Here is a 12,962-nt window from a genome sequence, read left to right as displayed (position 1 = left end):
TAACAGCTGCTGCCGCAGTCTCGCGACTCTCGCCATACGCTATCAAAGAAGACCTTCACTGATAATGCCTTTTGTGATACGAAATGTACACATTGCCAATAATAAATAATATAAATATTATTATACATATACAGTCGTGTCTTGTATTTTTTTTGTCCCCTATGGTGTTCTAAACATTCACACTGATAGAGAATGGCATAACAAAGGCCTTTTATTCATTAGTTTAAAACTCCCCCGTTGTCGCGTTACGTAGCACGAACATAATAATAATAATAATTATTATTACTATTGGACATCCATTATTTTCAGTTTTTCACTGCACTCCATCCCCGCACGAATTAACACCGTTTGATTATTCCGTACGCACATCAAACGACCGAAAAATCGTCCACATTCTTTTGTCCAATATATTATGGCCAGTTGGACATTCTAAAGTACAAATTGCAGCGAAAAAGGTTAGTAAATTTATGTTTGAATGTTAGTGCATATGTTCATCCATATGTGAGGTGGTTTGTTTAAAATGTTTTTGACATAAAAGTTATTATAATAAAATATTATTATTGATTCTTTATTTATAATTAAATTCTTTATTAATTTACCATATACATTTATAAAGTATACGGTTAAAACTTAAATTATTTGAATTGGTAGGTACTACCATAAAAAAATAAAATGTTTTAAATAAGTTTTTGTAACCATTGTAATGTGTGATGGTTTGTATAAACTGATAAAAAAGTATGTTATAACTATAACTTAGTATATTGTATGTACTTATGGTAAGAAAATAAGTTATATTTGGGTGTTACCTAAATAATTACATTAAATCTTTTTTTAAATATCAGGAAAAGTAAGAAACATTCAGCCTTTTTGCAGAAATTAACTATTCCAAATATTTAGCAAAAATGTAATCATAAAAACATTATTTTGCATTCTTTTCATTTCTAAAGTTCCCATTTAATTTTTAGGTATGCGTATACAGATTTAACAATCTTATTGGTATTCAGTGTGCAAAAACATATTATGTTTAAATGTTTAGTACCTATTAGCCAATTTTTACCATGCTTAATAAGAAATATTTTCATTGTCTACCTAACAATATTTTTCAGTAAAAGGTTCATAGTACCTAAATAATTGTTTGGTCATTAAATTATAGTGTATTGTATCAAATCATAATTACTTACCTAGGCCTTCAGAAAATCCTTTCATAGTGGATTCTTGTCGAGTCACTGTTAACATAATCACTATAATCACTATTCTAATAAAATGGGAATTTAGTTTCTAAAAAACTGACCATTTTATTTGTTGACATTTGCTGAAAATCATTCTGATACAAAATGAAAATTTCATATTTATTTATTTATTTGAAATACACGCTCGAAGGCAATCAGTACAGAATAAATTAGATACTTAAATTAGTTTGAACAAAAAAAAAAAAAAACATATCACATAAAACATCATAGCATTAAATACAATATTAATTAAATATATTTACACTCTGGTTTTATTAGTTGTATTCAACATAATAAAATAGAAAAAAAATTATTAGAAAGAAAATATATTATTTTGTATCACTTTTTGAGAGGAATGAAAAATATCAAATTTATTTTGTAATTTATTACAGGAGACTAGTGCTCTGTTAATAGGGGAGAAAAATCCGTATAGTGTTTTGTGATAAGAAATGTGAAACGTTGGCCGGCTTCTAGAATTAATATTGTATTTATAACATTGCAGTTTTGTGTTCATGAGAATTCATTTTGTATTGTTGATTTTAATATTACCAGAGGCGTATTTATAAATTTTTTTTTTTGGGGGGGGGGGGGGCTGTGGTATTTTCTCCAACTGAAATTCCCAATTCAGCCTATATGAGTTAGACAATTTACATCTGATAAGACATTTTACGCAAACTTCATAAACAATTCCTGGATTTCGGGGGGGGGGGGCTGGAGCCCCCTCAGCCACCCCCATAAATACACCCCTGAATATTACAGTAGGTAAATATAAAAACTTAATGGTAAAAATATTAGCTGTGTTACTCAGTTGTATTTTTTTTTTTTAAATATTTTAACTAAAGTAAGTTATAAGCATTTTAAATAAAAAAAAAATAAGTGCTCATAACTTGCTTATAAACCTAAGATGAGATTACGAAGCTAACAAAGAATATTGATAATAGTCTCATCTTTAAATTTGAAAGTTTTTCAATTTATTGTAATATTAAGAGATTAAGACGTACTAATGATTTTAATTGTTGAAAAATTTGTTATCATATTTATTATGTTTGTTTGTGGGCATTGTGTTAGAAAGTATACGAATAAGAACTAGGTTAGACTTTTAAAGCTTTACATTTTTCAATTAGTTGATATAATTTATCTAAATAAAGTATTTAATTTAAAAACTTATTTTAAAATTTCCAGTTACTTAGTTTCAAAAATTTTAAAATGGAGGAAAGTCACCCATCTTCGTCTAATACAACAGACAACCAAGAACACGATTATAAAGTAACATGGACACATCCAAGTCATATTTTTCAACGACTTATAGCATTATTTTTGATGTGTTTAATTGGATTTGGTAAATATTTATTTAGTTGCATTCATAGTAAGTATGATAGTATAAATTTAATTTATAATTTATGATTTTTAGGTTCATATTTTTGCTTTGATAATCCTGGAGCATTACAAGATAATTTTATTCAAGATATGAACTTAACAACTTCGCAATTTGTCTATCTGTATTCATGGTATTCTTGGCCGAATGTTGTAATGTGTTTCATTGGTGGATTTTTAATTGACAGGTTTTAAGTTTATAATTTTTTTTTATGTTTAATATTGATTTATATAACCAATATTTATCTTTAGGTATTTACATTTATTGTGACATCAGTTATTTACAGCAAGAAAAATGTTTTTTTTTTTTCATTTTCTAGTACTTACATAAATAGTATAAATATTTTCATATCCACACAAAAGTGCTAATATATTAATAATAAATTTAATTAAAATATATGATGTATATACATTTTATATTTATACACATATTTTTTTTTGTAATCATCCTTATGTATGGGATAAATAAAGGTTTAGTTAAATTATAAGCAGTGCTGCTCTTGTATGAAGACTACAAATGCATGCAGTCTACAATCATAATACGTAGACCACATATTAGAGCAGAAAAAAAACATACCTATACAAATATAGTATATTTAAGTAAGATTGTTGATTGTATACAATATTTTTCCACTATAAAGATGCTTAATCTAGGTGTAGAGATATGTAGTAAAAATAAAGGTATAATTTAAAAGTTAGGTAAAATCGTTATTTCAAAATAAATACGTTTATGCTTAATAACTTTGTTAGTTACCAATTGGTCATCAATTTGTATAGTACAGTTATACATTTTCATTATAAAAAATATAAGTTAATTATAGTTTGTAAATATTTATTTATTATTATTAAATTTATTATGCAATCAAAAGATTTTTATTTGACTGTCGGCCAAAGCAAAAAATGTACCACTGCGTTTTTAAGAGGACTCAGCTTATTAGTTATTACTAATTAGTTATAACTTATTAGACACTACCATAAGTGCAGTAATTAAATGGTAAACGCTAGAAAACGCGAAAGGGGTGGGGGAGAGTGTTTTTGTTTTGTCCTGTTCTTTATTGCAAAAAAGAGGATGTCAGACTATGCGCAGTGTATGACAGTTTTTTACATTAATTAATTTTTTGGCGTGCAAATGTACTACGTGGTCTACATGTACTGTAGACCGCATACAAAAACACAGATATGACTGTAGTTTACATACAAGAACAGCACCTTATTAACTTATAAGTTATATCTACATATTATGTTCTAATTATAAGACTATTTTTGAGTTATAAACGTTTGCTTATTTGATTATATTAATTAGTATACTCTTATAACATATTTTATGTTTTTAGTGTTTTTGGGATACGTTTAGGTACTGTCATCTATGCATTGTTGGTCGTTCTTGGTCAAATAGTATTTGCTGCTGGAGCATATTTGAACGCCCTATGGATTATGATACTTGGCCGTCTGATTTTTGGGTAATTGTATTTTAGTTTTGTATATTATGATCAGTGACGTATCTAGATTTCTTTTTTGCATGGAGAGAGGAAGGGTTAGAAAAAATATAACATTAAATTGTTTTGAATTGTGTGTGTTTCCCCCTGGATACGCCACTGATTATGATAATTTTAATTAAAAATGTGAATGCTATTAAATATACCATTTAAATGTTCATTTGTAGCACTACAATTGAATGTTATGAGCTTTTCTAAGGGAATAAAACAAAAAAAATTAGTGTTTTCAGGTTTTTTGAGCTATTGTGATTTGACTATATTTGATTTTTAATAGTGTCTCCTATGATTATTATTTAATATTAATATTTAAATGTAATTTTAAATTAAAATAAATAGATACCTTAAAATTATAAAAATTAAAAATATGTTTTTTACACAGAATTGGTGGAGAATCATTGGCTGTTGCCCAAAACAACTATGCAGTATTGTGGTTTAAAGGAAAAGAACTTAATATGGTGTTTGGATTTCAAATAAGTTTTGCCAGAGTTGGTTCAACAGTTAATTTTGTAGTTATGGAACCATTATATCGATATGTTAAAAACCAAATAAATGTCCCTAACTATCAAAGTTTATCCATTGTTTTGTTAATAGGTATGTAATCATTAGAAATCATAAGTTTACAATCTATTAATTTATATTTTGTCCATTAGCAAGCTTAACCTGTGTTTTATCATTGGTAAGTGCCTTATTACTTGCTTGGCAAGATAAAAGAGCTGAAAAACTACTTCACCGAAAAACACTTGAAGCTACTGAAGTTGTAAAAATGTCTGATGTGTGGTACTTTCCAAAAGTATTTTGGCTTGTTACATTCATTATTGTTTTCTATTACACATCAATATTTCCATTTGTTGCGTTAGGAAAGTAAGACGATTACATTATTTTATTTATTTGCAACACTATATTATGATTTATAAAGCACTATTTAATAAAAAATTAAATCATTGATGTTGAGTAATTTATTTCTATGTTGTGTTATTTCTGTAGTTTGAAATAATTGTACATATTATGTTTTAATAATTTTTTTTGATAATTACACTATTAGTTTTACTTTTGAATTAATTACTTGTTACAATGTTTTAACTTTCAGTTTTAATTTAATATTGTACTATTAAAGCAATTTAGTTAATTTTTTAGTAAAACATTTAATTACCAAATATTTATTTTGATTTGATGTCTTATTGTAAATGTTTATTTTCCAGAGTATTCTTTGAAAAAAAGTACAACTTTTCACCCGATTCAGCCAATTTGATTAATGGGATTATTTACATCATATCAGCTATATGTGCACCAGGACTTGGTTTAGTCATTGATAAAACTGGAAGAAATCTATTTTGGGTATTTTTATCAATTTTTGGTACCTTAGTTTCACACATGTTCTTGGCATTTACATTTGTAAACCCCTATATTGCCATGGTAAGATAAGTAAACTCATATTTTAAACAAAAGATATTTTATGATAATTATGTTTAAAATTACCTATAGTTCACAATGGGATTGTCTTACTCGATGTTGGCAAGTGCATTGTGGCCTTTGATTGCAATGGTTATTCCAGAACATCAAATGGGAACAGCATATGGCATGCAAGTGTTTTGTGTATTATAACTTTTAACTTATGCTAGTTTATTATGTTTATCATGTCTATTTATTTAAGAAATATAAGGGGGACAGTCGTGATAAAAAGACATTTTGAATAAAACATAACCAAATCATTGTAAATTATCAATAGAATTTTGATATAAGTTCAAGTTTAAAAAAACAATTGTTATTAATTTAACATTTTTATTTAGGTTTTAGTTGAATCTAAAACTCAATTTAAAATGTAATGTCTTGTGTAAACCAATAAAATATTAAGGAATAGTAGCAATTTTTTATTTAGAAAAGAATATTTCAGTTTAAGTCAATGATTGCAAATATGACAGTGTTTTGATTTATCTTTTTTTTTTTTTTATATAGAGCGCAGTCCGTTGAAAATCTAGGGCTTGCTGTTGTTGCTTTGTTAAGTGGTATTATAGTTGACTCGGATGGTTACTATATGGTAGAATTATTTTTCTGTCTTTTATTATCAGGTAACTATTATTTTTTATTAGTCATATAAAATAAATATTTTTACTGAATAATCAATGAACTATTAGGTGTGTTATTTTCAACTTAAATGGTAGCTAATACATTTGAGTTAGCTGCTATATTATAGATATTTATGGATTCCCGGTGGGTAATAATAAAAATAAAATTAACTATACATTTAAAACATATTTTTTATAATTAAATTTAAATTCCTATACACATTAAAAATATTATATTTAATTTTTAAACTTTTTTTAAAATGATCTAAAACAATTATTTTAAATAATAATGCGAAGATTCCCTTAATACCATTTTACGTTTTGATCCAACAAATTTATTAAAACGATTGTTTAAAAAAATAAAAATAAAATATTATTTCTAATTAACCTTTTTAACTTTAGCTGCTTTGTTACTGACCGCTGTTTTATGGACATGGGATTCAATGAGTAATGGAGTATTAAATATGAGTATTAAACAAAGAAACCAACTTGAATCAAACAAGTAATTAATCAATAATATTTTTTTACTTGTAGCTAATTTATATTATTTTGAATTTTTATTAAACATTTTTTTTTTTTATGTTACAGAACTCCTTGTGCAGAAACACAAAATCTTTTACAAAATAATGACACCTATACTGAAGACTAAATATTAACTTTAAATTTTAAGTTAATTTTTATAGTTTGAAAAACTAATCTTTGAACAATATGACTTTATCCTTAAATAAATATATCATAACTAATCCTGATTTATAAATATTTTATATGTACAGCAAATATATTCATAAACCAAATCATATTTGTTTCGCAATATTGTATTCGTGTAGCATTATATATAAAAATAGTTTAAACAATATGATTTTTTTGAATACATAAGACGTAATTATTTATTTTTATATAATTTCTTCAAACTGTATTTTTTAAATGTTTATCTGTGTATTATATTATTTAAAAGCTAACCATGCCTATTTAACTGATACCAGCGTAATTGTATAGAGTATGATAACAAACTTAGGCTTCAACTTGAACTTCTTACATTGACTATTCTTTGAATTCTTTACATAATAGAGCATTTGTTTTACCCATTAAATATTGATTAAAATATTTATTATGTTTATTTTTTATAGCATAATTTAAATATTTAATATAATATATTATTATAACAGTAATTATAAAATATTAAGTTACTGTAAAATAATAACTTCTTGTATGCAGATTTCTTATTTTAACATAAATCCAGTATGCTAAAATTAAAAATAAATATTTTGACTTTTAATAACTTACATTTTAGTTAAAAAATATAATTCTAGTTATATTTACAGTTGTATAATGGTTTTAACTTAAAAAGAAATAGTTGAATACTTGATTATTTTTATTAATAATTAAAATAGTTAAAAAAAAAAAATATGGAACTCTGATATTAAGACGAACAATTTGGATTATTTTTCTGCTCCTATTATTAAACCTACTATTAGTTTTAAAAAAATGCAGAACTTCATGTTACTAAATTAATAATTACTCTAAAATAAATCTCATGATTAACCTTCAACTGTATAACATAATCAAAAATATCTATTTCATAATATTGTGAATTATTTATTATTAAACATTATTATGAAAATAACATGACTAAAGTTGAGTTTTTATTGATTAAATTAAATTATTGTAATTTGGTTTGATAATTTTAATACTTTAGATTGTTATTATTTTTATACAAATACTTTGTAATCAAAAGTCTGTACAATATTTATCTATAAGAAAACAATATGTGCTAAGTACCTAATCATTGTATAATGTTTCATATACTTGCACATCAATTTTCATAGACTAATTGAACATGTGTTACCTATAATTATTAGGAAACATTTTTATCATTGTATTATTGTCATTCCTTTTTATATAATAAGTATTATTGTGTAAATTATTTTATATGACGAGTTTTAATTATGTTACTTAAGTGTTATAAATTTTAAACTATATAATATTTAGGTATGTAGTGATATTGTTTAAATTGCTACCTTTAATACTATATATTTAATTTTTAAACTATAATTTTGCATAGAAGTGCCTAATTGGTTTACTCATTAAAAAGTAAATGATTTGCTTAAATTGAATTTAAAATGTACACTAAATCATAAGATTATTATTATATACTATTGATGAGACGATTTTGATGGTTGAAAATACAAAATCCAAATTATAATTATATTTATCTGTAATAAGTAATAAATATAATGAAAATATATTATATGAATATTTAAATTTGTTCTTTTTACATATTTTATTAATTCGTTCTCATACTAAATACTGAATAATTAAATAAAATATTAACCACCCATAACAATTTATTAAAAATGTTAGGTACAGTTATGATGAATGGTGTGAACAAGGTAATTTCTTTAAAAATAAATTAGACATTTCGCGATCTATTTGAATTGTTAAAAAAGGATCATTAAATTCTACTCATGTATAATACACGCTTTATGTATAATACCTATGAGTTTATTAATGAGCAATGCAACGTAATTGGACATAATATATTATCAGTATAGGTACTGATAACGAAAAGGAAATAAAAAAAATTACTACATTTTACTATACTCTTAAATAAGTGGAATAAATATTACAATAATTATAGTAAATGTATTCAAAAAGAAGACCAATGGCTTAAAACTGTTATTATTTTTTGTTTAAAATAACAACTGATAATGTTGGTCGTCCTACTAAAATTCAATGAATGTTTTGGAAGAACAAAGAAATAAAACATACTGTCTTTAATAAAATATTTTACTTCTTCTGAATTAATTTTCTCCGTACTATTATAAACCTGAATCTGATAGTTGACTAAATAATACTAAGTAATATACTTTATTATTTTTATTTTTTATATATAAATATACCTGCTAAAAACTAATACAATTTTCCTTAATTTGAATTACCTTACGGTTTGGCAATGAATAGAGATGGCTAGAGAATCTGTTGTGAGACATCTCATGATCGGGGTGATCCTAGTAGCTGGATAAACTCAACGAAAAATTTAAAAATAGAAGGAAAAATTATTAAACGTTTTTCAAAAATTAAATTCCATAAAAAATGTTTATTTTATTTTCAAATTGCTTTCTGTATACAGATTATTATAAAAAAACTGCATTTAAAAATATTGATTTTCTTCGGAGATATTAATTTAGGCAAGCTAGCTAGATTACGTTTGCAATCACTGTGTCACCAAGAGTGATATGATCTAGTCGTCTTTATGTTGAATGAATTCATTTTTTTTTTCATTTGGTTTGATTTTCTACAGTGATTCACCTTTCTGTTGTATCATCCAAGATTTTTACTGCCAAACGTGTGCCGTTGTAGCATACTGCTCTCGTTCATCAACCGCCAACTGCATAATTCGGTTAACATATCAAAATCTGCAGAATTTGACAGATCATAGTTTCTCGAAGTCAAGAAATAAAATCAATTGTATAGCTACAATAAAATACATCTACCTAGAACTATGTTGTATGAGAATATCATATTAAATTTTTGCTAGGTAATATAGAATGGTGGTTATCCAGGTATAATAAATTGCAGCCTCGCAGGGTAAGGATTATTTATTTTTATTTTGTATGGCTTAGATATACATTTACGGTTTAACATAACTAACATAGTATAAACTAGGCATAAGTAATAAAATATATATAAATAAATAAAAGATAACTAAAAGATTATATAGATAATACGTTGACTAGAATGAGAGTATGATTTGCATATTTTGTTAAATTTGTATATCCAAAGAATTCAGCCATGACATTACGTCTGTTGTGGGCGTTGTGGCTCTGTGTAGTTCTTTTATTCTTCCTTGTAATCATCGAATACTAAATTCTTCCGTAATATGTGTAGCAGTTTGCTTTTTGTGTTCACAATCACATCCTGTTCCAGGGGCGTATTTAGATATTTTTTAGATTCTGAATGAAGTGATGAATGTTTTGATTTTACAACGATGTGTGTTTTTTTTGTTTTTGTGTCTGTGTACAGCATAACTAGTCGAAATAATACTTCAATTTCAAACTTTGGGGGTGGTTTCCGATGCAAAAGTGAATATCCTTGGTGCATTATAGAGGTCAAAAGTAAACATTTTCCAACAGTTTTCAAAAAAATCGATTTTTTTATATGGTTGTAATTCAAAAACTAATCACTGTAAATGCTTGAAATTTTCAACATTTTTTTACCGGCACTTCAAAAAAAATTCTTAACAAAAATGAAAATTTCAGTGGTCTATAAATAACTCAAAAAAAGTCAAAAATTTTATGAAAATTTTAGATTTATAAAATAATATGTCGTATTGTCGTCTATGATGGATCTGAAAGTACTAGTCATTAATATTAATCTATCACCATAAATAATTTGTAAAAACGACCCAAGTATCATAATAAAAACTAGTTTATAAATATTAAGTTTATTTTATACTTTTGTGAAACGATTTTTAAAGACTATTATCCTTAGTACAAACATTTTAATAACTAGGAAACTTTTGTTCGAATTTTGATTTCGATACATCAAAATTCTCAAAAAATTATCTAATAGATAATTTACGGTAAAAAAGGGGGGTTTCTCATTTGAAAAACAAAAGTTTGTATCACTACAGGAAACTTCTTAAGTGGTGCATAAAATAAGGTCTTAGAAGTTAGAGTAAGTATATTCAAAGATTCCAAAACAATTTTAACTAACTTCATTATTAAAGAAAAAAGGAAGTGAGCATGTTGGGGAATTTTCCTGTATATATCTTTAGTTTCACTGTACAGTGTACACTATTATAATAATATAAGACAAAGATACTGATACCAGTTATACCAATATATTAATTTACATTTTACGATGTAGCCTGCAGTGTAGACTTTAACATTTATAATTTTTTTTTGTTAATTATGTTTTTGCGACTTATCTTTGTTTGTTAAATTAGATATCGCCTTGCGTTGTGAAATCGATTTATTGGTTTATCTATAATCAGTAATAACAATAATGTACTTTTGTACTTTCCGGCTCTAATAAGTCAATAGTAAAACACTATAGGTTAAGACGCCTCACGGATATAGCTGCCATCTATGATCTATATAGTAGGTATACAATATAAATCGAGATAATTTATTTGTTGTAATTATTATTAATTAAATCAGGGTGGTCCATACCTTTTATAGTTGACGGGTCAATTTACACATCTATTTTATAAACCAAAAGAAAAATATTGGTATTTTTTTTTTATTGTTCTTTATTAAAATCGACAAAAACGACCATTAGTTATAATTTGTTGTTGTTATATGTTGTTGTACAAATAGGTATTTTTTAAAAGCTTTAATATTAGTGTGGTGATGTCCGTATCAGGCCCAAGTGCTGCGTTGGTTATTTGGATAAGTCGATGAGGCTACTGATTTCGTTTGTGTATTGGGGCATAGCCACATAGGGCATTCTGTGAATATTTGTTTGACTGTAAGTTCAGTTCCATAAAAAATTCATCTTGATTTTTGTTCTTTTGCCAACAGGCATCCCGTATCCATCATGCGTAAGACGGGTGTGACCACGATTGTTTTCTCATTTTTTTTTTAATTTAGTGCTCTGCTTGAGCCAGTGGGACTGCAATTTGATTAAAACGTGCTCTTTGATTTTGCTTTTAAATCTGTATAAGTTTTTATATAAGTTTTGGGGTATCTGTCAGTGGCAATAGTGGCATCATTTGCGAGATGCAAGGGTGTGCAAATGCATCGCATAAATTTTTTTCAATAAACTTTTTGTGTAGATCCTTTCATAGAATCATATTATAAAACAAATAACAATAATTTTGGTTTTTTATTTGATTTATCACAATATTTTGTGGAGCATCACTGCATATTTTGTTCACATGTATAATTCAACCTGCAGATTATTATAATTTATAATATCATATAATCTGTGATACAAATAATAAAATGGTACACAATCACTTTGATATTACTTTAGATTTTCAATATTGGTTTTGCATCCCATGAAAAAATGTGAAATGACACCCCTGGTATCTGTAGATTTTACTGGTTTTTTGGCTTATTTATCTGCTTTTCCGTTCCCTCTGATGTTTCTATGTTCAGGTATCTATACAAGAGATATCGATATTTTGAATCCTCTGCTTCTTGATTTGTTTATTTTATATTCGTATTTTATTGTATAAAAAACATATTGTAATAATATAGTATAACATACTATTTATTATATTATAAGATATATTATAAGATACGTATAGATTAGTACTGACGTACTGCTTCCGCGCCATCTCCCACTGTTGCTTCAGTTTTTTTTTAAAAAATCATCAACACTTAAGTTAACAAACATATGTTTTCTCAGGTAGGATAAAAAATGGCTTAAACAGTGACAGGTTGGATCATTCAAAATTAAATAATAATATTTTTTTTTACACGCGGCTACTAACACATTGTATAGCATGTATACCTATGCTAGTATTAAATCTACCTATATAGTACCTACCTACCTACCTTTAAATTGTGAAAATAAATTATTCAGTTTATTTTGTTTGTAAAAGGCTAAAATGCACTTTACCAAGCACCTCTCGAATTTCGATTTTTTTTTTTAAAAAAAAAGACGTGCTTTTCAACGCTGATTTCGAAACTGTTTGAATTTTTGCGCGGAGACAATTATTTTGGAAGGCCCCTCAAAGTTTGCGATTTTACGTTTATACTCATGCGCGACATACTACTTTACTGCCGCGCAGAGCAACTCGAGTTTGGTTACCGGTGCCGGTAGGCTGAAGGTGGTCCGATGAGTTAGGT

The 12,962-nt window shown here is 26.1% G+C and overlaps 1 protein-coding gene across 1 annotated transcript; it reads left to right on the top strand.

The window, feature by feature from the left end:
* Nucleotides 1–67: 67 nt before the first annotated feature.
* On the top strand, nucleotides 68–7,266 carry LOC107168845 (lysosomal dipeptide transporter MFSD1-like). Its single transcript, XM_015518386.2, has 11 exons — nucleotides 68–455; nucleotides 2,412–2,568; nucleotides 2,641–2,791; nucleotides 3,938–4,063; nucleotides 4,479–4,690; nucleotides 4,750–4,960; nucleotides 5,299–5,512; nucleotides 5,582–5,679; nucleotides 6,053–6,165; nucleotides 6,565–6,664; nucleotides 6,751–7,266. The coding sequence occupies exons 2-11, from the start codon at nucleotides 2,436–2,438 to the stop codon at nucleotides 6,809–6,811; spliced, it is 1,419 nt and encodes a 472-aa protein (XP_015373872.1). The 5' UTR covers nucleotides 68–455; nucleotides 2,412–2,435; the 3' UTR covers nucleotides 6,812–7,266.
* Nucleotides 7,267–12,962: the final 5,696 nt, after the last annotated feature.

Source organism: Diuraphis noxia, unplaced genomic scaffold, assembly GCF_037042655.1.
Source record: "Diuraphis noxia isolate RWA-SAM2 unplaced genomic scaffold, SU_Dnox_SAM2 contig0001, whole genome shotgun sequence".
Taxonomy (NCBI): Eukaryota; Metazoa; Arthropoda; class Insecta; order Hemiptera; family Aphididae; genus Diuraphis; species Diuraphis noxia.
The sequence above is the reverse complement of the archived record's forward strand: the minus strand, read 5'-3'. Positions and strand labels throughout refer to the sequence as shown.

Coding starts and splice junctions, on each gene's coding strand:
- LOC107168845 (XM_015518386.2), top strand. CDS start 2,436: ATGGAGGAAAGTCACCCATCTTCGTCTAATACAACAGACAACCAAGAA. Junction 2,792..3,937: donor GGTGGATTTTTAATTGACAG/GTTTTAAGTTTA, acceptor TTATGTTTTTAG/TGTTTTTGGGATACGTTTAG. Junction 5,680..6,052: donor ATGGGAACAGCATATGGCAT/GCAAGTGTTTTG, acceptor TTTTTTATATAG/AGCGCAGTCCGTTGAAAATC.